The sequence below is a fragment of the Phodopus roborovskii genome, unplaced genomic scaffold (genome assembly GCF_943737965.1).
Source record: "Phodopus roborovskii unplaced genomic scaffold, PHOROB, whole genome shotgun sequence".
Classification (NCBI taxonomy): domain Eukaryota; kingdom Metazoa; phylum Chordata; class Mammalia; order Rodentia; family Cricetidae; genus Phodopus; species Phodopus roborovskii.
Genome location: NW_026126645.1, coordinates 7,167,447 through 7,194,963, shown reverse-complemented (window position 1 = coordinate 7,194,963; position 27,517 = coordinate 7,167,447). Strand labels below are relative to the sequence as shown.

Below are 27,517 nucleotides of genomic sequence, written 5' to 3'. Positions count from 1 at the left end.
TCAGTTTCAACCATCTGCAGCTTTATTCCAGCAGAAATAAGTTGTTTTCTAACAATAAATATAAAAAAAATTAATAAGTTAAGGTTCAAAAAAACAGAACAAAACCCCAATAAAATCAGTAACACTGACAGTACAGCCACAGCCATCCAAAGGGGCTAGAGATGCGGTGGCTGGACAGTGAGTCTTTCCTGCAAGTCTGGCCAGCCCCCAGTCTGGGAATGTCTACTGCAGGGTCTCTCCTGTCCCCAGCCCTGGCAAGGTCCCTGCCACACACTCAATCTTTCCACAAGTACAAAATATGTATTAAAAAAAAAAAAAAAAAAAAACTCAACACAAACAAGCATCCTGAGGGGCCCCAGGAAAGTAAGAAACTGGCCCTCAAGGGCAGGACCCTGGGTCTGAAGAAGGCACTGGTAGGTTCCTGTGGCTCCCTCCTCCCCCCAGCAATAGTCTACCCTCTATCAATGAGGGTGGGGCTTACAGTGCCCTAGTCATCTGGTCTTGGGCCCAACCTCAGCTCCTGAGGTGGCTTCTTGGGGAGAAAAGGTGATGGGGAGGTCCGTTCAGAAATGTTCCATGTGGCTATCAGTGGTGTTGGTGGCACTCTAGCCCCAGAGGATGCTGGGAATGCAATGGCAACCGCTAAGTGCTTAGCTGGGTCCTTAGCAGAGGAAGAGGCCCCTGCCCAGAATCCAGGAGTTTCCCTAGCTCAAGCCAGGGTGTCGTTCAAGAGGTCCCTGCAGAGTGAGTCCTCAGGGTGGCGTAGATGAGGAAGCAGAAATAAATTAAGTCCTAGTGGCCCGGCACAGGGACGGCAGGGAGACCACTGTGTTTTTCAAGTATTGTTGGTCAAGGTGGGCACCAGGCCACGCCAGACTCAGATAGGGATCCCCACTGTGTTCAGCTGGTCCTTGAGTCCCAGCAGGCTGTAGGCAATGCGCTTCTGGTGGCCAGGGAGACGCACCCCAATCCTCTTGATGTCACTGTGGGTGGGGAGGAAGAGAGGGAGAGTCAGGGACCAGCTGGGGAAGTGAGCAGGGGGAGAGACAGAGAGCTAGAGACAGGGCGGAGAGGCAGAGAGGAAAGCAGGACAGGGAGGGGGGCTTTGAGAACCTGTGGTGAGGGTGGTCCAGTTATGGGGGGGTCACACCCTAACATGGCCTGCCAACTGACTCCCACTGAGCCTCTTCACGGGGAGTGTGGGGGAGGTGCTCTGTGTGTACTCATGTGTGTATGCAGGTACACACTTGTGTGTAACGCATGGGAAGGTCAAAGGGCTGGCTCACTTTGGGAGCTGCCCACGCGGTCTCTCAGCGCCTGCCTCCTCATCAGCACTGGGACTCCACACGGTTGTCACTGTGGGATCTGGGGGTTGAACGTGGGTCCTCATACTTGCCCAGCTTAGATGCCCTTCTTACCCCTGTCTCGTAGACTAGGGAAGTGAATCTCAGAGAGCTATAGACTTCTGAGGCCACACAGCTGGGAGGTGCCAGAGCTAAGAATTACACCAGCAGTGGAGAAATGTCTTCCTGTCTGCCTCCCTAAGCGGCATGAGGCATCTTCAGGTAATGGCTTTTCAGGGATCCTCTAGGAGTGTCCTGTCAAGGCCCTCCATCCAAGGACTATCCCATCCACCACTCCATTCCCATCCACTCTCTCACCCCTCTGCAACCCCAAGGGCAAGTACTGATCCTTCAAAGATAAGGCTCTGCCAGACTCCAGTGGGCAAGGCCTGCCGGTCACCAGTGGCAGGCTGCCTTTCCTGTGGGAATCGAGGGATAAGAGTGTCCAACTGAGGGGGGGTTAAGATTCAGTGCCAGGCTGACATTAGGTCACAAGGGATCCATGAGGAAGGGGTAGGCTGTTCTGGCTTCTCCCAACCCCCATTCTAAGTAGAGCCATGCAAGCTTTTTGTCAGCAGATGTTTGTTGCTAACTTCAGGAGTTCTCTCTTCCTGTGCTCACCCACCAGGCCTCGCTCATGAAAACACCCAGGTTTTTACAGGCCAGCTCTTGGCTGTAATTGGAGTTAATTATACAGTACAAGCTCCGGGAGCTCGCAATGCCAGAGACATGACTTTCCCACAGGCTCGGAAAGAGCCAAGCATTGAGCAGGGATGGGCAGACCCAGGTGGGGAGGGAGGGAGGGAGGGACTGCTCCTGCTGCAGCAAGAAGGCCAGAAGATAGATGTGGGTGGAGGGGGGGGCAGGGGACACGGGGATGGACAGACCTCCAAGCCCTACCACAAAGGGGCTGGGATGTTTTGTACACCCCTTAAGGGATCACAGTGTGGGGACTGGATAACCACCAGGGAAGGGGCTCTTATGCAAAGGGTGGGGTCCTAGGCAACCCCAGCTCACTGGGCCTGATCCTATCCTGCAGTGCCAAGTAAACGGGTATGTATGTGAGTCCTGAACACCACTGTAGGGCTGTCCCTTGTCCCACCTTGAGGCCTTCTCAGCAGAACGGAGCCTTCTCTCAGCAGAGCAGGCTGAGAGTAAAGATTATCGGCCCAGATTCATGTCACAGCTGTGGTCAGTGTGGTCGCACCTCCCAAGCCCGTTTCTTTTTACAGAGATGATGATGTATTCCTAAGCAACGGCGCACTCCTTCCCCAAACAACATAACCAACCAACCAACAACCAACCAGCCTAACCAACCAGCCTGCCTGCCTTCCTGACTGCTGTTCAGTCCTAGCTGGCTTGAGCTCAAATGCAGACCACCAGGCTGGCCTTGAACTCAGAGACCCACTTGCATCTAAGGCAACCTTTTCTTGACTACAGAGAGAACAAGGCACTGGGTTGAGAGTCACAGACACACCAGGATCCAGGCTGGCTCCTGTTCCCACTCCATTTCTCCGCTAAGGGATGCAGCATAGACATCCCATCTACCCTTGTGCGGGAACGAAGAGACATAGGCCAGGTCACGTCTGTACCCTCTTCTCTTTCCCCCAGCCAGAAATCCCATGAATATAAGTACCCATGAAGACCTACTATGCGCAGGGCGGGGTGGGGTGCAATAGCCCCCGAAACTCAGGAGCTGCATCATTCCCACCCAGCAAGTGGGTTCCTGTGCCCCGCTTGCACACGAGATGCTGCACTCTGTAGCTTTAATGCTGGGCAGGCCTGGCCTTGGGACTGCTGTTTTGTTCATGCTACAGTACCATCAGACACGTTCTGTGTGTCAGGCGGTGACGGCACACGCCTTTAATCCCAGCACTTGGGAGGCTGAGGCAGGCAGATCTGAGTTCAGGGCCTGGTCTGGTCTACAGAGAGTTCCAGGACAGCCAGAGCTGTTAGAGAAATCCTGTCTCAAAAAACCAAAACCCAACTCAAACAAAACCAAAACCCACTCTATCTAGGTCCTCAGAAAGCCATTTTGATTGTGTTCAGCTCGGAACCCAACCAAGTCCAAAACAGCATGGGGAACGTGCTGAGAAGAGATGGCAGCTACGGGGAGATGAGGCCAGGTCCATGGAAAGGGAGGGACGACTGAAGCCTAAATCCTGGCCCTACCAGGAAGGGAACTGACTTCTTCCGGCACAGGCTCCATGGTGGGCTCAACAGTCTGTGGGTTCAAAAGGCACTCCGATCCATCCCCACCCCCTCTCAGAGTCAGAGGTAGCCCGTGAGCCAGTGGGTCTGAACACAGGAGGAAGGAGAGCTCAACGACTTCCGGGCTTTATCCAGACACTTTCCAAATAACCCGTGAGCATGCACACTGCTTGCTTATGTGGACCGCCTATCTGTCCAGAAGCCTGCCCCAGCTCGTGGGAAAGGATTTGGCGAGGGGCGCCCCAGGCTATTTCGGGATGCTTCTACGGCCATGTGTTTCCTGTAAACCTGCTCCTCACCCTCAGTGCTGGTCACTACAAGAAAAGCTGTGCTTTCTTGGGGGAGAGGACCTGAAGGCACCCGGGGGCTGCCAGGGAAATGGCGAGGGACTTAGGAACCAGGGTACAGAACCACGATGTATGGGCTCGTGGGAACAACAGACAGAGGAGATAAGGATGGAGACATGTATCTGAACCACACCCATTCAATCACCACATGGAGAAATGGGCACCCAGGTCAAAGCTGCAGACTCAGGTGTGTATGCAGAGCTGGTGTGGGCCCAGCTGCTGGCAGGCAGCAAGAGGTCCCGGGATCTGATGTTTTTCCCTCCATATTCTCACACTTCCCTCTGTTCAATTTTCCCTATCCATTTCCCACGACCCACCGTTTTCACGGCCACATTCATGGCCAGCAGGTCAGAAGCCCAGCTGGGAGGTTGTCAGGGACCCCGAAGAATGTCTGAGTTTAAACCCAGGTCCCAGAGCGGCTAGAACCCAGGAACATGGGACACCCAGGTCATCTCCTCCAAGCAGTTCCCAAAACCTTCCCACCCCAGGGCTTGCTTCTAGTACGGCCTTGGACACTTGGATCCTGGGCTGTTGGGATCCACAACTAATTTTAGAAGCACAAAGGCTAAGAGGACAATGTTGTATCCCTCCAGGGACGGAAAGAAATGTCCCTGCCAAGGCTGTTCTGGGAAGGGTCAGTGATGGAGATGGGTGGGGTGTGGGTGCAGAGAAGAGCGCTGAGGGGTGACTGAGTAAGTCACTTACACTGACTAATGGCAACTCCAAGGCCAGCAGGGATGAGTGGCCTGGGAGAGGTTGGCAAAGCTCTGGTTCCCAGGCACCAGGAAAAGACCACAAGGCTCTGGGTCCTGCTTGGTCAAAGCTAAAATTTCTGCTTCTGGGGGCTGTAGGATCCTGGGCCTATGCAAGCAATGATTCCTTACACTGCAGCCCAGGGCAGGCAAATAGCCTCCATACAGGACAGCTTTGTGATGGCTGTATCTCCCTGTCTTCCCATTCTGGAGGAAGAGGTGTGTGTGTGTATGGGTGGGTGGGTGGGTGGGAGGGGAGTGAGAGAGTGAGAGAGAGAGAGAGAGAGAGAGAGAGGGAGAGAGGGAGAGAGAGAGAGAGAGAATGACAGTGAGTGAACAGCAGGCCAAGGGCATCTACTTACTCGTTGGACATCTGTACCACTTTCTCGATGGCTGTGTAGCCAGCCGCCATGAAGTGTTCTGTGTACTGTTGCATTTTGATGCTTTCCAGCCACTCAGACACCGTACGGAAGGGGACTCCCTCTGAGCCACTGGTGCTGGGCAGCCGGATGGAGACTCTGGGGTGGAAATCCACAGGTAATGGTGAGGGTCTGCCAAACATGGCCTACCAAGCCCCTGCCCTCCTACGGACGGGGTACATAGCTGGTGGCGCTTCAGTCTTCTCTGAGCAAACGAGAAAGCCCAGACAGAAAAGAACCCTTAAGATGTCCTGGTACTCTGTGCCTCAGTTTCCTCATCTGCGTAGAGCTGGGGTTTCCTGTGCTGTTGTTTCTGGACCATGCCTGGCTAGTCCTTTTCCTTTTTTGGTTACTGAGGACTGAACCCTGGGTTTCATGCATCACAATTCACCACTCGGCTTCATCACCAAAGCCGACATGTCACTTCTGAGCCCCTTCACACCCCTGACTCTCTCCTGGCCATCCAGTCAACCTAAGAAGCCGAGCAGTCCACATGAGTGACCCGGATGCTAGCAGGGGCACGGGACATGAGACTCACCGGGGGTCAAAGTCAGCCAGGGTCTTGAGGGAGTCAGGGGCTCGGATGAGCTTGTCCAGGATGCTGACAATGTCAGTGAACTTGGGCCGGCGGGAACGGTCCTGCTGCCAGCATTGCATCATGAGCTGGTAGATGGCAGAAGGGCAGTCCATGGGTGTGGGGAGCCGGAAGCCATCGTTGATGGCTTTCATGACCTAGGGGACACAAGCATCAGGGAGGCATTAGCCGGAAACCACACAGAACTGTTACACAGAACTGAGCCTCGCTCAGAGGCTCCAACACAGAAATAGGGAGAAGAGCCCCAGAAACAGACAAGTATCCTTTCTTATTTGTGGTTGTGAGCCTAGCCTTTAACGGCTGAACTATCCCTCCAGCCCGCATCCTTAAGTACATACAGTTTCAATCATCCATATGCCAAGTGCTGAGGGGCCGTCTCCAGGGCCGTAGAGGTCAGCACCATGAGCCCTGCAATCCAGCCTCCTCCCATCTCTACCCACCCCACAGACTGGGGACCATCCTCCCTGCCACGACTTAGCCTGTCTGCAATACTCACTCTCCTAGGTCTCTGCAGGGACATAACCCCTACAAGCAGAATCCCAGGCCTCCAGACTAGGTGAGGCACCAGGTATATATAATGTGCACACACACACACACATATACAAATGCATACATACACATGTATATGTCATTCATATACCTACATGCAGACATATGCACACTTGCATGTGCCTACACACATGCCCATGGACACACATGCAAATACACACATCCAATACATGTGCATGTGTGCAGAAACCCTCCCCTTGCCACCTTTGTGTTCCCTAAAGAGGCTGGGTGCTGTCCATATCAGCCACAGAACAACTGTGTGTGTGGCCTCTACTGATGCAAATTGGTCCCGAAGCTCTTCTGTTAGGGAGGCCCCAAGGTTTGGGAGTGCGGGAAATCTTGACAGTGGATCAGTTTGGAAGAAGGATGGGCCTACCTCATGGTTTGACAGCTCCCAGTAAGGCCGCTCCCCGTAGGTCATCACCTCCCACATAACGATTCCATAGCTCCACACATCACTGGCTGAGGTGAACTTGCGATAGGAAATGGCCTCTGGCGCTGTCCACCGAATAGGGATCTTGCCGCCCTGCAGAGGCCAGCCCCACAGTTACCCGTGTCCCAGCCAGAACTCAGGGTCCCCTTCTCTATGACCTAGAGTCATCCTTCAGGTCCCAGATCCAGGGTAAAAGCCGCGTTAACCTCAAGCCCTCCACCCCCAGGTAGGACACACACACCCTTCTCTGACTCACACTAGTGGTGTAGGTGGCCTCAGGGTCATCTTCCAGCACACGGGACAGGCCAAAATCAGACACCTTGCATACCAGGTTGCTGTTGACAAGAATGTTTCGAGCAGCCAGGTCCCGGTGCACGTAGTTCATGTTGGCCAGGTACTTCATGCCGGACGCAATGCCCCGAAGCATGCCCACCAGCTGCAGCACGTTGAACTCCCCATCCTTCTCCTGCAGATCATAGTCCCTTAGTGCTGCCTGTTCCCAGGAGCCCCAGCTTCCACCTGGTCCCCACCCTCCTGCCCCCACCTCCCCTGACCATGACCTTACCCTAAGGAACTTGTCCAGAGCTCCATTCTCCATATACTCCGTGATAATCATCATGGGCTTGTCTGTAGAGCATGGAAACAGGCGTGAGGCCAGTGAGCAGTATGGGGACACACACAGCCAGGATCTGGTGGTCCCAGAACCAACCCCTTTCCCTGACTACCTGGGGCCACCCCCGAGCACCTCCCAGGCCTCACATTTAGAGACGACGCCCTCCAGGCGGATGATGTTGTGATGGCTGAACTGGCCCATGATACTGGCCTCGCTCAGGAAGTCCACACGCTGCTTCTCCGTGTAGCCAGCTTTCAATGTCTTGATGGCCACAGGTATCTCCTTCTTCCCTGACGATGTCTTCAGGGTTCCCTTATACACTTCTCCAAACTCTCCTGTGGGTAGGCAAGGCATGAGAAGTGTTTTATTAAGCCTGGGCATTGAGCAGGCCCTTCTCTGGACCACCCATCACCTGTCTCCTCCAGGTGCACAGTACCGGGGTGAGCCTCACCTGCTCCAATCACCTTCTGCCTTGCGACACAGGACGGGTGGATCTCAGTGGTAAATTTGAGCACAGCCTGGTTGGGGTCTTCATAAGTGTGGGGGTCCACATAGGTCTTCAGGGGCTTCAATTGTTCTGGAAGGGGGAAAGAGACGGGGGGGGGGGTCACAGACAGCTTGAGGAGGGGTTCTTGGAAGGTGAGGCTCTAGAGGAGGGGAAGGCACACGAGTAGGAAACTCAGGAAGATTTAGCCAGAGGTCCTGGGTGAAGCCTCTGGGTCTACCATACAGCAGGAAAGCTCTGGGGTATAGGAGGAGGTTGGGGTTCCTGCATCTTACCTGACTTGGAAAAATAGACATCTTCAGAGGACTGGCGGGCTCGAAGGTTCCTCCTCCTGGAAGAAATCCCCAGGGGACCAGACACACATGGTCAGTACAGCCTGTGCTGGCTAAAAGGACCTGACAATCATGCAAGGCACTGTCCAGCAATCCATTCAGCCTCCACGTGAGGCACTGGGTGAGGGGAAGGCAGAGGAAGCCACCAGGTCCGTACTCAACACTTGGAGCTTTCTGCAATGGCCACTTAAGCAGCCGTCATGAGGGCTTTTCTCCTTTGAACTAGCTAGAGTGAGCATCCTGCCCCCTGTCCGGAGGGTATGAGGAAAGAACACAATGACTTATGGCCACTGCAGCCCCTAAAACTCCGCTCACCATCCCATAGGCAGGGATCCCATAAGCTTGGATTAAATCAGATTAAATCAGCTTGGCCTACTTGGGGCTCTGCCTTTCTGTGTCCAACCCAGGCCCTTGGGGAGCCTGGGAGGAGGTATAACAAACAAACCTTCGATGGATGAAGAAGCCAACTCCTGCCAGCCCTAGAAGTAAGACCACGCCAACAGCCACACCGCCGATCATCGCCATGTTGGTGGATCCCTCCATGGCTGTTGGGAGAGAGCAGCTGATGAGAGCTCCCACCCCAAATCCTACAGACATACCCCACTGCACTCAAAGTTCCCTTCAGGGACCTGAGGAGCCTGGGCACCAACCAACGGCATTGCTGGGTGTGTTTACCTTCAAGTTTCCTAAGGATTTTTCTTTGGGGGTTGGAGACAGGGTTTCTCTGTGGCTTTGGAGGCTGTCCTAGACTAGCTCTTGTAAACCAGGCTGGTCTCCAGCTCACAGAAATCCACCTGCCTCTGCCTCCCGAGTGCTAGGACTAAAGGTGTGCACCGCCACCACCCGGCTGGATTTTTATTTAATTCAAAACGATTTTTCTTTTTTCTGGTCATATTTTTCCCTTGCTAGATCCTCCTGCCCTACCCCAACCCCACACCCTTTTCTTCTATTTAAGAAACAAACAAAACCAAGACACACACACACACACACACACACTCCTATTTAAAAAAAAAGGGGGGGGGGAACCAAAATATACAAAAAAAAAAAAAAAAGACCAATAAGACAAATAGATTTGTTTTTAGTTATATAAAAGTATTTGGGGTACATGTGAGTGCAGCTGCCTGGGACTGGAATTACACGAGGCTGGGAACTGTCTGACATGAATGCTGGGAATTTGGGTCTTCTGCAAGAGGAGTACTCCATCTTACCCAAGCCACCTCTCCAGACTTTCTCCTGGGGACATTAATTACCATTTCACAGCCAGGCAGAGGGGGCGCCCTTCCTGATGGTTCATGGAGGAAATATTAAGAACCCTAATCTCTAGCTGTTTGTTAATTTTGTTTTATGTATTTATCTATTTAAATACGTATTTAAGTTTTAAGGCAGTATTGCTCATGTAGCCCAGGCTAGCATCTGATCCTTCACAGGCACACACCAGGGGTTTATACATATGTAAAGGATTGAACCCAAGGCTTTGTGGATGCTAGGTAAGTCCTCTACCACTTGAGCTACACCCAAGCCCAGCTTCCTTATGCAGGGTTTGAGCTCAAAAGTATCAATGCCACAGTCACAGCCTCCCTTCACCTCTTAACACTGCCCTGAACACACATTCCTGGTTCTACATGCCTGGCAAAGTCCTGACCCTCCCCCACAAATGGCTGTTCCATGCCTTGGCTTAAAGGAAGGGAGCATTTCTAGACTCTTCCTCCCCAACAATGTCCTACTCAGTTCAGGGTCACACCCGGCCCCCTGACTTACACAGTGTCTGGAACTCGTGCACCTTGCTCCCGGCACCCTGGCCCTCCTGTGTCAGGGCCTGCACCTGCACCAGGTAGGTAGTATCGGGAGCCAGGTCATCCAGGGTCACGGAGAAGCCTTCCGTACGGCGCACATTGTAGCTGTTGGCATCGCCCTGTAGGTGGTGGTGGGTAGAGGGGCAGGCAGTGAAGGTAGGGCTCAGCTAAGAGCCAAGACCCCAGCCAGAATAGAGTTTCCTGTGTTTTCCAACCAGATACCCTCGGGACCAGGAAACCGAGGTGCAGAAGTACAAAGACTCATCAGAGGCCAGAAAGGGACCATGCAACCCTGGGACTGACCGAATTCCAAACAGCCTGCTCTAACTGGTTCTGAGAACCCCAAACATTCTCCCCTGCAATCCTCTGCTGGGCTGTCCTGGGAAGCCTCAGACCTCAGTGTCCCCAGATGCAGAAGGGAACCTCTCCAGATCACCGTGCACTGAGCATCTCCATGGCCTGTGCCAGCGTTACCTTCTTGCGGTAGGTGACTTCGTACTTCCATACGCGGCTCTGCTGTGGCACTGGGATGCTCCAGGTGACACTCAGTGAGGTGGTACTGCGGTCCTCCAGCCTCACCTTTGGGGGTTCTGGGCAGAAGAGGATGAGGAGGGGCGTGAGAAGCCCAATTAAGGGGTGAAGGGTGGAGAGACTCACCCTCCTCTTCAGGTCCTCCCTTCGGTTCTTGGATTTCCAGTTAGAGATCCGGCCCTGACCAACCACAGAGGCTAGGCTAACCAGAGGTGCCCTGGGCATAGACCTCCATGCACATATACATAATAACTAAGGCACTAGCTGATGGCCACTGAATCTTTCCGGAGACCAGGCAAGGATTGAAGAGCCTTATGCAATATACTCTTTTTTGTGTGAGGTATATGTAGGAATGTATTCATGTGGGTGTATGCACGTTGGCATGTATGCACATGTGTGTGTCCATACATGTTGAAGACAGAGCTTTTGAGATCTGTCTTGTCCCTACCACCCTGGCATTCAGATTACAATGGCACTCACACTGTGGTGCCAGGTGCTTGCATGAGTGCTGACAAGTGCAACCCGTTCCCTGATGCACTGTATTTTCAACAGCCCTCTAGGTCTTTGTGGGAAAAAAAAAGTAAATTTCCAGAGAAATAACTTGAAGTCCCAGCTGCCTGTCTTCAAGTCTCACCCAGGCAGGTCCCCCTGGATAGACACTAGCATCGCTCAGCTCACCTGTTTGGTTAATGCTGACACTGGCAGTGCGGAAACTTCGGCTGGTCACCATGCCGGAGACGCCATTGCGGGCCTCAACAGTGAAGGTGTAGTTCATGTGCGGCTCTAAGTCACTGACTGTCACACTTGTGCGGGTCAGGGCATGAGGGGGTTCTGAATAGCGTACACTGGCCTCACAGGGCCCGCACTCGCCAGACTCTGGCCAGCACTGTTCGCAGGTGACACTGTAGATGACGTCCTTGCGGCCCCCATTGTCGTAGGGCGGTGTCCAACGCAGTTCTACTTTGGCACCCATGCCGATGGCCGTGAGGTAGTGGGGAGCAGATGGTGGACCTGTCACAAGAGCAGAGGTCAAAGGGGCCGTCTCCTCTCTCGGCCACCCCTCCCTGGATCTCTGCAAGACTCACGTGTACAGGGCATTGACAGTGGATCCTCAGGTGCCCTGAAATAGCCTTCTTCACACTGGCAGGAGGTGGCACCCTCAGCTGATGGCAGTGTATGCTCCGGACACGCCAGGCAAGGGCTCTCAGATGCCTCAGACTTGAAGAATCCCGGCGAGCAGGCTGAGAGGTACAAGGACAGACAGACAGGTCAGTTCCACATGCCCTTCCCCAGTCATATCCTAACTGATACCACATCTATGGCCAGTGCCTGGTGGGCACCAAAATAACCTGCCCCAAGTACCCCAAATCCTGGTACATCTGATGTCAGCTGCCTCTTGCAAGAAGTGTCCCACCCCAGGAGCTTGCCTCCAGCATAAGTAGGTCCTGTAGCCTGACTTGTGTAGACTGGCCCGGCGGGGTCCTCTACTGTGTACAGCAGTTGTGAACTGTCTATGGCTGTGCAGCCCCACCCCTGACTAACCAGCTGGCCTTCCCCAGGATGCCCCCCTGCCAAGGCTCCTCTACTCTAGACCTCCATCTCTTTCCTGTTCCGGGGCTGGCCTCCAAGAGGCAGGAAAGGCCCAGCCCAGCTCTTTCCCTGGACTCGTTTCTAAAGCCATGCCATTTCTTCTCTCGGGGGCCGCCAGGAAGTAGCCTTTCCTTTGCCAGTGGTCCATCCTGGCCCAGCTGGCTAGGGACTCAGGCACCTGACTCTGGGGCTTCCTCCAACCACCTTACCATTCTCCTGCTCCAAGCCCTTTCCTGACCTACTGGCAGGAAGCTACTCAGACACAAGGCTCACCTCAAAAGGCTCACCAGGGCTTGGGTGGCTTTGGAAGAGGCCAGAGTGCTGTCCCTGGGGACCTCCTTTTTCAAGCCTGCATGTCCCCTTTTCTGCATCAATCACCCACTGACTACCTCCTCTGTCTAGCCCACATGGTTCAAGGACCCCAAGGTGAAAACTAAGACTGTTAAGTACAGACAAGAGGAGTGTGTAACAAGTCTACAGTAAAGTGGCTGGCAGAGGTAAAAGACAGTGCCCGGGCAGCTGAGGAGCCAGAGGGAAAACTTCGGCTGGGGTTTAACAGCTATGTAGAAGTTCAACAGGGCCGAGGTCCTAGGGTAGAGAATCAGGATGAGTCATACAGGTTGTCATACAGAAGGTATTACCAGTCTTCTAGATACAAACAGAAGGATGGTAGCAGTAATGCTGTGGAGAAAGGCCTTGAATACTACACACAGAAGTTCAGATTTTATGCTGAGAGCAATTAGTGCCGCCGGAGGTCTGATATAGAAAGTGACAAACACACATCACAGTATGGGCCCTAATGGTCTGAGACCGCCATCCCCACCCCGGGAACCAAGTTCAAGACTCCTGACCAACCCAGGCTGGAGAGCACAGCCTCTTTGGGCAATAGAGCAGAGGTGGAAAGGAGATTGAGGGCAGGGGTTTGTCACGGGCTAGCCTGTGCCCTGCATTTGCTAGAAGTCAGGCAGACAACATCGTAGCTCTTTGTGATCCCTTGAGGTAGCCCAGGTTGGCTATCAGACACACACACACACACACACACACACACACACACACACACACACACCTCTGTTTGTGAACTTGGGTACCTATTTTGAGAAGGGAGTTAATGCAGAACCAAATAGTAAGACAAAGGTACCCAGGACAGCTCTTAACGTGCACAAAACCGGAGTTCCTACCGAGGAAGCTCGACTGTACTCAGGGCATGGACTTGACAATCTATTTAGTCTTCGAGGGGAGCCTTTACATGTGGGTGTGGCTAGTATTCAACCCATTCTGCAGTTAAAAGAACTGAGGCTCTGACAGGCCAATTTGTTTGAGGTCTCCAAGCCAAAAGATAAAGCAAGGATGCCTGAAGCTAAGCCCCTCCCCTCTCATCCCTTTCTGTTCCCAGGAACACCTCCATTTGGAACAAAGTTCAGCGCTGTGCAAGCCTGGTGTAAGCCATGAGTCCTGCTGCCCGGCTTTACCAACCAGGAAGTCCTGACTAGAGCCACAGAAGCCTGGAGTGCCTCAGTCGTTCCAAGCACCACCCCAATGGGCTATGCAGGGTTAGCTACAGTCATCTCCTCCAAGCTGCAAAGCCTCCTAGTGGGTTTGGGAGAGCTGTGTCTCCCTCCCATTACATAGCTGTTACAATACAAAAATAGCTCTCTCCTTCCCTTAACTTTCACACAAAAATGAGACGCCAGAATGCCAGGCCCTGCTGATCCCGGCTTTTATTCCCATAATGCTCTCACTTAAACCTAGTGAGAGCCTGCCTGTGAGTGTTTGTTCACTGGGGAGCAAGGTCAGGGGACTGGGAGTCACAGGGCCCAGCTCCCAAATCACAATTACCTCTTCCTAGCCCTGGTGCTCAGTGTGGTCACAAAGGCCTGAGCCACCTGCCAACCCTCATGTCCCTGTCCCCCACCATCTCATGCCAGGAGAGGAAGTGGGGGAAGAGATGGGTTCTATTCTTTGGCCCCAGAGCCTGGGGGTGGCCTGCCTGCCTGCCGGCAGGAAAAAGGGAATTTGGAGAGATTTCCGCTGCGGATGTGCTAGATAATGCACGAGAGGCGGCGTCCACAGGGCATGCGCTTGCCTGCCGAAAATGCACTGCCCCCCTCTGCCTCCAACCACTGAGCCCTGGGGCACCCCCAGGCCCTGCCTGCCAGAGTCCAGAACACATTGTGAAGACCACCAGGACCCTCAGAATTGCTCACATTTCCCAACATCCAGGGCAAACAACAAGGGCCTCACACACACAAATACCCCCACCACACCAAGTACCTACCCGCTGCCAACAGCCAGCCAGCTCAACTCCCCTATAACCTACACCAACTGTTCAGTTTCAGGCTCCCTGGTGCTCCAACAGGGCATCTATTACTCAGGTTCAAGTTCACCAAACAGAAACAAGCCCAACCTACGTGTCTGGCACAATGCTGGGAACTAGGATATGGTGGTGTGACTGACAGATTAGCATCTTTCCAGCTCCAGGGGAATTCACAGCCTAGCTTTTATGCCTCATTTGAAATTATTTGTGCACATATGACAATCCTCCCCCCCCCCCCCATTGAGACTGGCAGTTTCAAGAACAGGAGTGGAATCTGATCTACTTGCCCTGTGTGTGGCTCAGCACAGGGCCTGATGTGGAGGAGGTCCTCAACAGATGGGTCTTGAATAAATGGAGAGAGACGAATGAATGAAGGGGTGGATGAATGAATGAAGAAATGAAGGCGTGAATGAATAGCTGCAGAAGTGTCCCTCGGGGACACCATCCACTTGGACACCCACCTGGCTGGCAGGAGAGCCTGGCTGGGGCACTCCTGGGGCACCTGTAGAGCGTATCTCTGGCCCCAATTGCCTGGCAGGCCTGCAGAACTGGAGCACGGGCATTAGAGCTACGGTTGTACCCTGGTTTTTCCAGTTCTTGATGCCCGCCCCTCGGGTGGCAGTGCAGGGTGACTCAGGGATGGACGCCCTCTATGTGGCGCTAATCCAGCTCCTTGTGGAGCCCCTCCCCAGAACCCAGCCACCTCCCAGGCTTCGGATGGTGAGGTCGTGAGGTCAAGAGGTCAGTCCTGGTGGCAATCAGTCTTCTCAATCCAGGAACAGCTATCCATGAGAACGCCACCTCATTACCTTGATCCTCTGCATGGAACCTCAACCTGTGAGTTACTGACCCAGGGCATGGAGGGTGCCCCCAAAAGGTTCTGTGGAACCTACAGAAAAGGGGAACCCCACTTCTGGTTCTCAGGGCCCTGTTCCTCTCACAAATGCCCCGGGCGTTATCTGTGGGCATATCCGCCATCCAGCAGATAAGTGCTCCCCTCCGCCCACCCAGCTCTCCCACTCCAGCCTTTATCTTGTTTGGCTTTCTCTGCCTGCCTCCTTCCTTCCGTTCAGGGGACCCGCTTACCTCCTTACCTCCGGTAACTAGGGAGGGGCCGAGCCTGCTTGGCAGGGCTACTGGGGCCTAGCCTTGCTCTTGGGAGCACAAAGGTGAGGCTGGAGGATTGCTGCCACAACCCTTAGCCCTGAAACCCACAGAAATAAGACCTGGTATCACATACCATGGGAGGCATAAGCCCCACCATGCTCCAAAATCACTGCTCCGGGCCCCGAGCTGAGAGTCCCTTCTCGCCACCCACAGTAAATCACATGTAATAGCTCAGATTGAGAGAATGTGAAAGCTTCTAGGATCCAATCACAAAGTGGGCAGGTCCCTGAGAGGCACGAGCAGATAGTGAGGAAAAAGCTCAAAGGGTCTCTGCCATAGTCACTCCACTCCACACAAGTGGGGACAGCACACACCATTTCCTTTGTGGGCCTTGATCTCCTCATCTGTAAAATGGGAGAGTCCTCAAGGTCTCTGGGTCCTGGGCAGACGATAGGCCTTGCCTATGAAATGTCTACTCTGGTGCCTGGAATAAAGTATCCCTGTATACGAAAGGGGGGCAAGAAGCTGGAGCCAGGCAGGGCATCCTCAGAGGCCAGCCTTCCAGCTGTTGGGCTGAGCCTCTGGCCTAGGCCGATGGCCACCTGCTCACCTGGCCTCGGTCTCCCCGGGCCTAGGCGAGGCGCCAGTCAGGGGCCCTGCAGAAGCCAGCACAGAAAGTACAGACAAAGCAGCCCCCAGGGAGGTGGCAGTCAGTCTGAGACTCCACTGTCCCCTGGGCAGGGCTGGGGGTGGGCTGGAGGGAGGCTGGCTCATTCCTGACATAGCTCTGGGCAGTTGTGGCCGGGCAGCATGCCCACCTGTCCACCTGGAAGGACTTTGCTTTCCTCTGACCACTTAACTCTTTTCTGCCTAGTTCCAGCCTTCCAGGGGGCGGGAACCCCCAGGAGGAACAGCTATGCAGCCAGATTAGCCTGGAAATGACCTTGACAAGAAGGGGGTGCCACGCCCCCTCTCGTCAGTAAAAGTTGTAACAGAAGCACCTGGGGCTAGGGGCTACAGCTTGAAGAGAGCCGAGCAGGTCAGAAACACCCTGTGCTCTCACCCATGTCCCCAGCACACCCAGCAACGGCCCTGTAGGCGCCCACCCCTCCCTCTGACAGAGCCCCAGCCCCGGTGCCAAGACCTGCCATCCCAGAACTGCCCAGCGAGCCCATATCAGTGCCAAGAGCTGAGTCAGGGATTCCACAGGATCTGCTCATTTCCTGTCCCATTTCCTGACCCATGGCGGCCTGGGTACTGTTGTGCAGCGTGATTTAAACCCTGACGTAGCTGTATGACTCCAGGTAGGCCTCTGAGCCTTGGTTTCCTCATCTATTCAATGGGACTAACTCACAGAAAGGCTGGACAGACTCATGAAGACAACCTTTTCAAAGCACACTGTCATCAACCCCCATCCCCCCAAAAGCCGCCGCCACCGCCGCTCAGTGCCACTGTCACAGGCTGCTGAGCAGGATGGCGAAGAATTTTGAAATTGTGTTCATCACGATTGCCTGAGTGCATGCGCACACCATGGCACACATGTGGAAGAGTGCTCGGCGGACCTGTCGCTCTCCTTCTACCTGTGTTCGCAGAATTGCTCACAGGTTGCCAGGCTGGCACGGCAGGACCCTTTGCCTGCTGGGAAGAGGTGCAAAGGGGACACAGCTAGGGCTGTGGGTGGCTGGAACTCAGAGGGCCCGTGCCAGCTAAGTCAAGTGTCCCTCTTGGGAACTGGTCCTCCTGCTGGGCCAACTCCCCCAAGGGGGTCTGGCTGAGCTCGTTATAAACAAAGCCTGCCAACAACCCTGATTCCCAAGAGAAGGGAGATGCCCTATTGCATGAAGCCCCCCCCCCCAAGCCCCACTTATCTCTATAGGGTCTGAATCACCAGGGTGGAAAGTTTTCAACCGCCCCTCCTCCACCAGTGCATTCTTGTGCTAGGATGTCATGGGGGAGGAGCCTCCAGGCCCACTCGGCCTGTCCACCCCCCCTATACACACCCACGGTCATTGTCTGAAGCTAAGAGTGCGCATCTGAGGTCACCCTAAGCAGGGGCCACCTAGAGAAGGGGGCGGAGGGCAAGCTGGGAGGTGAGTAAGGATGATGGAGATGCCTAGGAAACCGTCACACAGGGGCTTATGCTCCGTGTTAGGCAAGCTTCTAAGAACTGATTTTGGAAGCACACAGACTATCTATTAGAAAGGGCTTTGGAGTCTTTCAGCCTCCTTCTCGGTAAGCTAGGTGTGTAGGTAGAGGCATTTTTTTTGTTTTTTGGGGTTTTTTTTTTTTCCATTTTGCTCAAAGGAAAAACTGAGGCCAGAGATGAGGAGGGACTTAGCCAGCTCCGGTCACCCAGCAGGTATGTGCACCTGCAAGGCATGGAAGGCCCTAGCCCCCAATTTCTCAACACCTGGCTTATCTCTACAGAAGTAGCTCCCAGGGACAGGCGACAGTGGCCTTCCAAAGGTCAGCTGCATTCCACACATGCTTTGTCACTTCCAGAGCCATCCATCGCAAAGCTGAGGCGGTTGTACATTTCCGCTGTCGCAGACCCCTGCTGTCCCCACAGCCTCCCCTGTGTAAACTCACTAACGCCCAGACAGGGTCTTTTGTAATCTCAGTGTGTCATCAACAAACCCCAACAGAGGGTCTGTGGCTCCAGTGAAAGCTGAATGCACCACACTTTACAGTTTCTCAAATGCACTCCAGGGGAATCTAGCATACCCTGGGTCAGAATCAACAAACTACTCAACTCTATTAAAGGGAGAAGCTGAAGCCCAGAGAGGTTGGGCAACTCGCCTGAGGCCACACAGCGAGAGAGAATCAGAAATAGTTCCTGGGAACAGACTTGCAGAGCCCCAGCAGGTTAGGAACTATTCATGGGATGAATCAAAAAAATAACAGCCACATTTACAGGTATGTGTGTGTCAGGCACTGACCTAAGCACTTTACGAGCATGAGGTCATGTGATTATCACAACTACCCCCCAAGATAGATACTATGACCCTCTCCACTTTCCAGGTGATGAAACCCAGGCCAGGGAGTGAAGGAAATGAAACTTGAAGGGCTGGGAACTGGGACCCATGCCATTGTCGCCCTAGACTCCTAGGGCCCTCACCCATCAAGGCCGGGACATCCCCAAAGTGCTTACTAAAATGGTCCAATCCCAAAGCTGTGACCTTCCCGTCAGCACCTCTCCCCTCCCACCACAGCACGGCTTCCCTGCCACCCCAGGAACCTCTACTCACCTTGGCAGGTGTCCTCAACCTTCTCGTAGCCTGCCTGGCACAGGCACTGCCCAATAGGCACCAGCCACTCGCCATTCACTGTGCAATGCATGAGAGGCTCCTCTCCTCCATACGGCACCACAGCATGGTCCACACAGGTACCAGCCACAGTGGCCAGAGGGTGAGTCTCCGAGACGGCAACAGCAATGGTCTCAGGGAAGCGAGCCAGGCTCTGCAGCGTCTCAGGACACTTCTTGTAGTAGACTCGAACGGAGAGTAGCGCCACACAGGCACCAATGTCCTGGAAGGCCAGGTAGAAGCCCTTCCGGGTGAGGGGCCCCACGATGCGCTCCTCCACGTTGAGCTTGACGTTACGAGCCTCGAAGTCGCTGCTGACTGTGATCTCATCAGGGGCTATGGTGTCGATCTTGGTGAACTGGCGCTTCTGGAAGTTGGTGCCATAGTCCACATCCGACTCTGCATAGTAGAGGTTGAAGGTCTCTTTGCAAGAGCTGGCGCCTCCTGGGAAGCTGTTGCAATCACGCACGGTGAACTTGAGCTCAATGAAGATGCGCTCAGCCTCCTCCCGGTACACCCAGTTGGTGCGGAGCCAATTGTCCTGGTCTCCAGACACCACGTTGCAGACGGAGTACATGTAGATGGGCATGTCATTCATGATGTTCTGCATTAGGTCCCACTGCGTGGGTAACAGGTGAGGGTTAGTGGGGGAGGGCATGAACCGAGTCCCAGAGGGCACAGCTTCAAAGTTCTCTCCCTTCCCATATTTTTTTTTTTTTTTTTTTTTTTTTTTTTTTTTGTTCTATTGAGACATTTTCTCATGTAGCCCAAGTTGGCCTCAAACTCTATGTCATGTGGGATGACTCTGAACATCTTATCTCCTGCCTCCACTTCTGAAGTGTTAATGTGATGGGTATGTGCCACCACACCCAACTCCCAGTTCTTGTGCCCTCATTCTACAGGACCTCGAGAAATGCAAAGACCAAAGAGCTGAGCCGAGACCCGACTGTGGGTCCTAATGTCTGGGTACTGAGTCTCTCCATCGTTGGGCCTGGGCCATTCTCATCATTTCAACTCCCCTGAACCCCATCTATAGAACGGGAGCCCAGGACTGCTGTAATGATAAATGACAAAAATGTCTACAAAATGCTGAACACAGCACACGGCGCCCAGGGCTACAACTAAACGGGACAGCTGTGGTGGTGCCATCGTGGCCAGGGTCATTGCTATGTGCCATGTGTGTTGACAAATATGGTGTGTCAAAGCAATGGCCGACCCTCCAGGCCCTGGAGTTGATGAGCTTGTGTTTACGATATAGCTCAGGCTCCTCCAGGATGCGCCCGTACCATCTCCATGTTCCCTTTTACCATCTAGGACTTGGCATATGGCAACACAAGCCTGGCTCCCAGGGTTGTACAACTCTTCAGCATGGGAATAGAAACTGACTCAGCTCTGAATCCCCAGGGCCTCTCTGGCATTGAGTAGGTATTTAGGGAGGTCCTAGGTGAATGAAATGTGTGAATAAATGAATGAAAAAAAAAAATCCCTGAGTACACATATGAATGCAAGTCAAGGGAGCAAGAGAGAGGCTTGACCTGCCCTGCCCTGCCCTATGTGACATTGGCCAAGACCCACATGCCCCCGGGGCTCAGTTTCCCACTGTGTGTAATGACTGGGTAGGATAAGGCTACTTGCCTCCAGCTGGACATTCCAAGGTCCTGGAAGTCTGTTCCAAACTCTACTTCAGGCCTTACTGGTGCCATGACTTGGGATACACACAAGTCACTCAGATCTGGCCAGCTGTAGGAACTGTCCCAAGAGTTCCCTAACACCCTTCTCCCTGGCTCAGAGCCCCAAGATCAACTTAACAAGGGTACATTGCACGCAAGGGAAACTGAGGTCCAAAGCCTAGCAGTAGCTTCCCCAGAGTCCCCTAGTCTCTGACTGAGAATCGGGGGTCAGGGCAAGATCACTGTAAAGCGCAGCAGAAAGGGAGATGTCCCCAGTGGGAGCAAGGCAAGGTAGGAGGGTCAGGGAAAGGGGCCCAGGCAGGAAGGGAGTTAGTGTCCCTTATCTTCACCTCCTGTGTAGGACCTCCAAGACAGGGCAGCCTTTAACACTTCCCTCTCTAGATGCAGGCAGAACTGTGAGCCCCTCTGGAGCATCCCATTCTGCTGGGGCCTTCAGCTCTCCATTCCCCTACCCCATTACGACACCTGAGGTCCCATCCTTCCTGCCTAGCTCCAGTCTGCCCTGGCCTGGGTCACCAACTCAGGCCTGTATGGTAGAACAGTTTGAAGTTTGGTTGAGCTGTTGTATTTGATCCAGGCTCCCCTCCTCCATCTCTCCTAGGACCCGCAGCCCTCCTGCCCACCACCCTCAGCCCTGGAACTTTACTTACTCCTTTGCCATAGGGGTGTGTGAGCCAGCCGAGCTCCCCTTTCATTGCTGCGAAGTCCAACAAAACGACTGTAGGAAAGATGGGGAAAGGATCAGTGAGTTGGGGCTTTCCCAGGAGGAACACAGCAGGACCAACGGGGAGGGGCGGGCGCCCATGTGTGTGCGTGCACATGCGTGTGATCCCAGGAGCTACACATGACTTGACCTGGGAAGAGGCAGGACTCATGCCACACAGCCACCTGTCACCAGGGTTTCTGCTATGCTGTTCCCTAAAGCCCCAGCTGGGGCAGGGCAGGGCAGGGCAGGGCAGCCCTTGGCACTACAGGAAGGCAGCTAAGCAGTGTGCTGGGGTGAACAGAATAAAGTGGTACCCCACTGCCGCACCTGCTTCCTCAACAAGAGAACACTTCACACAGGTCACAGGGCAGGACTGTCTGCTTCTGCCACATCCCCCTGGCATAGAACGCCCTGACCTAAACCTAAACCAGGCCACCCAGCACATACAGTAGCAGTGGGTAACAGGCGTTAGGATGCTCCATGAGACAGGGTTGTTGGCCAGCATTTCCTGGTGGCACACAGCTTTAATCCCAGCACTCCAGAGGCAGAGGCAGGTGAATAATTATGAGTTCTCAGCCACCCTGGTCTACACAGTGAGTTCCAGGCCAGCAAGGCTACATGGTCAGAAAGAAAAAAGGGATGTTAACAAGAGGGGACAGATCTGGGGGAAGCAGGTAGCCTAGAAACGGATCTTCCTACCACAGTCACTGGCATGGAGCTCTCAGGAAGGTCCCCAAGCTACACATCTCTAGCCAGGTCTCTTCTCTGAGAAAGCCATTCTTACCCCTGACAGAAGTACCTGTGGAGGCAATGATGACTGGAAATCCTTACAGGGGACTTTCCAGGCCCAGAGGGACCATAGGTGCCAGACCACATTATCCTCCCTCAAGAGACATCTGGAAGGGGCTGGAGAGATGGCTCAGCAGTTAAGAAAACTTGGGTTCAATTCCCAGCACCCAAATGGCAGCTCACTATTGTCTGTAACTCCAGTTCCAGGAGATCTGACTCATTCACACAGGCATACATGCAGGCCAAAATACTAATGTACATAAAATAAAATAAAATGTTAAAAAGGGAAGCATCTGGGCAGAGGGAAGTTCTGCCAGGGGCTTCCCTGCACCTGGCCTGGCGCTCTGGCTCCTCCCACATCTCTGCCAGGTGCAGCAGCCAAGACCTAAGGTCTGTTTCTCCTCCATTTCCAAGTAAAGGCTAAGTCGTGCCACCCTCCCTGGAGAGCAAGGGGAAACTGAGGCTTTAGACCTATGGCAGAGGAAGCAAAAACCACAAAGTAATTATTTTCGTGGGCAAGGCAGCTTGAAGATTTGGCCTCAGAAGCCAAGATCTGGGAGAATGGCTCCTTGAGGAAAAACTGAGACAGTCTAGGGTTGCAGACATTGGTAGTGAGTGGAGGACAGTGTAGTTCAGCTGAGGAGTATACAATCCGGGGACAATTCCCACCACTACTACCAACAAAAAATAATCAGCAGAGTCCTTGCCCAACACAGACAAAGCTCTGCTTTGATCTCAAATACCACATAAACCAGATGTGGGGCAGGCCTTTAACCCCAGCACTCGGGAGGCAGAGGCAGGCAGATCTCTGTGTGTTTGAGGCCAGCCTGGTCTACAGAGTAAATTCCAAGCCAGACAGGCTCTACAGTGAGATCTTGTCTCAAAAGTAAATACATATCTTAAAACAAAACTAAAAAGAACAGCTGAGTATAGATCCAGGTGGATCTCTGTGAGTTGAGGCCAGCCAGGGCTACATGGTGAAATTCTGTCTCAAACAAAGAAAATGCTTTCCAAGGTTAGACAGCTCCCTTCCTAGGAAGCCCCAACCTGTGAGAGGCACTACTGCTGACCCTGGCAGCCCAGACAAGGAAGAGGAAGTCTGAAGTAGCTCAGGCCCCACATCCCATAGCTGGTGGTGGCAGAGGGTGTAAGTTGGAGACAGAGGTGGGTAACAGCAGGGATTTGTTCAGACATGCCCAGGGCCTAATCTTGGGAAACTCACTAACCCCACAGGGATGGTTCTGGGGATTCCTGACTGCAGCTGGGTAGGGTTAGGGTTAGGGTTAGCTATAGGAAGATGAAGGGACAGGCTGTTCTCAGTAAATCTAACGCATAGCATACTTCACCATGCACTTTACCACAGGCACCCACGCACATATGTACACACACACACACACAAAGTGTGGAAGCTTCAAGCTAAGCCCCTTGGGAAAGTGGCTTTGAAGGGTTAACCTGTCAGGAGGGCCAGCCCAAGCCTGGGTCTAGAAATATGACCAGGTTCAATCTGAGAAGAAAAGAAGGCTCCACACACCCCAAGGGTAGCCAGCCACAGCCCCCTCCCATGGAAATTCCCTCGAACCAACCACCAGGAACAGGGAGAGAGCCCAGCTGTCCCTCTGCCCTCTCAGAGGCCCTGGGCTCTGGTAATCAAAGGTTGTGACTTACTGGGAGCAGGAAGCTTAGAAGCCCTTCAGCATGACCCTCTCAGGGCATCACCAAACGGTTGTCCTAGATGGAGTGCCCTCGTGAGACACCTAAGAGACACTCTGATGGGGGGAGGCGTGTCTGCCACCATAAGGCTACTTTTGTGGGTTACATTACTTTATGAGCTTTCCCACAATGCAGTGTCCCCCTTGCCACCTCCCTGCTAACCTCATCCCCCTTTACCCAAGATCAGCTTACACCTAAAAAGAGGGGGAGGGGAAGACCGGAGACTGGGGATGCAAACAGGCAGGCAAGGCCCTTGCTGAGCTAAGAAACCCAGCCTTCTCCAGGCCTCCTGCGCCTCTAACCCCCACCCAACCGAGTCATCAGCAAGCAGTTCTGGCTGCATGAGACAGCATGGGTCAGACCCTCTGTGCACAGCAAGGGCCCTGGCTGACTAGTGGTGGGCCACCCTCACTGTGTTTGTAAAGGACGGGGGCAGTGAGATGGCTCAGAAGGTAAAGGAACTTGTGCAGAGTACCAATCCCAGAACCCACATGGTGGAGAGAACCACTTCCTCCTGCAAGTTTGTCCACACTTGTGGGTTGGCACTCAAATACACACACACACACACACACACACACACACACACACACACACAAATAATAAAAAGTCAAAGTTACTGCAGGGAGGCAAATTCAGCAGCTGTCGAGAACCTTACTGATTCCCCTTGGGTTTCCAAGTTCAGCAAGGAACGGTAGAGACTGCACAGCTGTGTCTGAGACTAGGAAGGAGACACATCATACCTGCCGGCAGCTCCCACAACCCCAAGTGAAACCAGCTGGGTCACAACCCCTCACGAACACACACCCTTCTTTTCATCATACAGGCACACTGTCTGGTAGTTGCTGCGGAGTCCCGAGCCTAAACAAGAATTTTCCACAACCATGGGGCAATATGTACCCTTTTTCTCCCATTAATCACAAAGGCTGGGATGAGGAGGACAGATGCACCCAGAGGCACAAGTACAAGATTGTTTAAGGCTTCCCTGCTGGGGGCTGGGTCGGAGCCCCGCAGAGCAAAGCAGGCTTCTTCTAATCCTCAACTCCGTGGCAGCCCAGAGAAGGCCTGTAGCAATTCCAGCTGTCTGCCTTCTCCCCAACCATAGTTCCTCAGCCAAGAGCCAAAAGCTGAATCAGGGAGAGGGGCATGAGGGTCGCAGATTCCCTGGCCCGCCCCGCCTAGGAGAGCACACCTTGACAAAAAGAACTTCCCGGGGGGGGGGGGGCAGGGGCTTTGTCTGTCCTTGGGATGGGGCTAGGATTTGACACCTCTCCACCTCAAACTTTCCATACTCTAAGAGCTCCAGACTGGCCTTTTACCCTCCCAACGTGGGAGGCAAAAAGAATAAGGAATCTTCTCACCCGCCACGCTTCCCCGGCTGGAGCCGGCGGGAGCCGCGCTATGCCCAAAAGCAGGGAAAAGTTTTCGCTGTGGGAAACGGAAGCCAGCTCCGGCTGAATGGACAGGAAGATCCTCGGCCAAGGGCAGGGCAGGCATCTCCATCCTCTCGGAGACCCTAGCTGAGGGACAACGCCCCCAAGCACACCCCTGGCCGCGCCTTGGGCAAAGGCAGTGTCTGCAGCCCCCTCAGCTAGCGTGGCTCCCGGACGCTGGGGCGGGGGCAGGTGATTCACTACCTCACCTCCAGGTGCCTAGGCTCCCGGTGGCCCCGAGATGACGGCTCTACACCTAGGGAGGCCGCAACCCCACCTGCCGCATTTCCTCCTTCTGAGTCACCCCTTGCTCAGAACACTTGACTTTGGGACTTCCTGTCCTCGCTCCTGGCCCTTAACCTGTCTCCAGAACTTGCGAGTGCGACTTGGCAAGGAGGGAAGGTGTGCGTGGTCAGGGCTGACCCCAGGCTCTCACTATGCTGACCTCCGGGACCCGAGTGGAAACGGGGAGGGGGGGCAGAGAAATCATCTCGGTTCAGGCGGCTGAGAAGCCCCCTCCCCCAAAAGGGAGGCCTGAACCCAAATGCCTTCCGCACGAATCGGAAGCAGATAAGTTAGGTAAACTATGGTTACTAAGAAGCTGATCGACCGGGAAAGTCCTTTTCTTCGAGGGACCCCGCGCGCCGTGCGGGGTCGCGTTCCAGAAGCCTCCGCCAGGCTGCAACCTCGTGGCGGGCGCCGCGTCCCATTTTCCGCGGCCTCAGAGCCCTGGGCGCCGCAGCCGACACCTCTTAGTTCCGACCCTGGGATCCCAGAAGAGGGTCCCCAAGATCGTCCCTGATCGTAGCCTGCGCGCCCCACCGAACCCAGCGCGCCGAGACCCAGCAGTCACAGGTCAGTTTCCAAAGGTGTGTGTCCCGGAGAGGAGCATGGGGCTCCAGCACCCGGGGTTCCCGTGGCTCGGGGGGTCCCTGCTGGCTGCGGCCACCACGCAGACACTCACCTTCCTTTCCCTGTGCCGCTGCGGCCGCCAGTGAGCAACTCCACAGGAGCGCGAGGCAGAAGGCTGCTGCCCGGAGCTCCATGCCGTGCCTCTCGCTGCCCACGATCTCTGCTGTCGAGCGCAGGCCTTGGTGTCCCGCTCTTGCTCTTGCCCGCCCTCCCGTCGGCTGGCCAGGGACAACTTCTTCCCCTCCTGCCCCAAGTCCTTAATGGAAGTTGGGTGAGAACCCGCTCCTGTTCATTCATGCCCTGCGCTGACGTCACCGAAACCACGCCCTCAGGAATGTCTTTAAAGGGGCCGGGCTGACACCGGGACTGGAGGGAGGGGAAGTGAGATTGAAGTTGGAATGGGGGGAAGGCAGGGGTTTGGGGAGGATTGTAGGGGGCCTGTGTAAGGCTGGCGTCTCCCCAGCGCCAAACCTTACGGAGTTTGAGCACTTCAAAGCGCCTGCAATGGTTATTCCCATTCCCGGAGAATCTGATCTCTTAGCCCAAATGTGCTGAATGAACCTGCACTGAGCCATCGCTACTACTCTCGCCTTTTGCCCTTGGGCTTCAAGACCCGGGCAGAAATGAGTTGTAAATCAGAACAGAAGCCTCCTGATAACACACACACACACACACAGAGAGAGAGAGAGAGAGAGAGAGAGAGAGAGAGAGAGAGAGAGAGAGAGAGAGAGAGAGTTCCTGAGAACTTCAGAAGATATGCCACACCAAGGAAGGTCCTCCTCTGGGAACAGTTCAGATGTGCTGGTGTCTTCACCTCCACTTCAGTGTGGAGAGGTTTTTTGTTGTTGGTTTAGTTTGGTTTTGGTTTTTTAAGACAGGGTTTCTCTGTATAACAGTCCTGGTTATCCTGGAACTTCAGAGACCAGGCTGGCCTCCAAATTACTGAGATCTGCCTGCCTCTGCCTCCCAAATGCTGGGATTAAAGGCGTGCACCACCACCACTTGGCTCAGAGTGGAGGGTTTAAACTGAGACTCCAAGGTTTCCTAGGATATGCCCAAAGGTTTCACAACTCACCAGTCATAGAGGCAGGTTTGAATCTGGGTCCACTCTGTTTTAACCACTGCTCCATGTGGGGACCCACCACACACCTGCATGGGTAACTCCTGAGCTCTGCCTGTGAATTCCAGCAGGACATCCTTGTCCCCCTAATCCCAGGATGACAGAATGAGATGGTATGCTTTGATTCTCTGGAGACGCTTGCTTCCCACCCACCCTTTCTCTGCCAAAGTTCCTCAGGTCTGAGTTCATCTCTCTTGACTAGCGTTAGTGAAACAAACGGGCACTAAGTGAACTCGGCAGCCAGCCTGGCCACCCACAACTGCCTGTTGCCCAGTTACCATTTGGCCAGTGCAAAGGGAACAGCTGTAGCATGAACCTTTCTGCCCACTTTCTAGTCCCTGGCCTTTCTCTCCTTGACTCCCCTGGCCCTGTTCATCCTGGACCACACTATGCTACTCTGATACCAGGTCCTTCTGGGGG

At 54.1% G+C, this 27,517-nt stretch overlaps 1 protein-coding gene across 1 annotated transcript; it reads right to left on the bottom strand.

Moving 5' to 3' along the window:
• Positions 1-26,175, bottom strand: Epha2 (EPH receptor A2). The gene is made up of 17 exons (XM_051173450.1): positions 26,030-26,175; positions 21,081-21,148; positions 18,683-19,358; positions 11,509-11,664; positions 11,102-11,434; positions 10,367-10,482; positions 9,858-10,011; positions 8,545-8,644; positions 8,043-8,098; positions 7,714-7,839; positions 7,409-7,597; positions 7,215-7,276; positions 6,906-7,115; positions 6,593-6,742; positions 5,611-5,804; positions 5,016-5,171; positions 1-983 (listed from the first exon to the last, which is right to left on the bottom strand). Exons 1-17 carry the CDS (start codon positions 26,109-26,111, stop codon positions 878-880), a joined length of 2,934 nt encoding a protein of 977 aa, XP_051029407.1. The 5' UTR covers positions 26,112-26,175; the 3' UTR covers positions 1-877.
• Between the last annotated feature and the right edge of the window lie 1,342 nt (positions 26,176-27,517).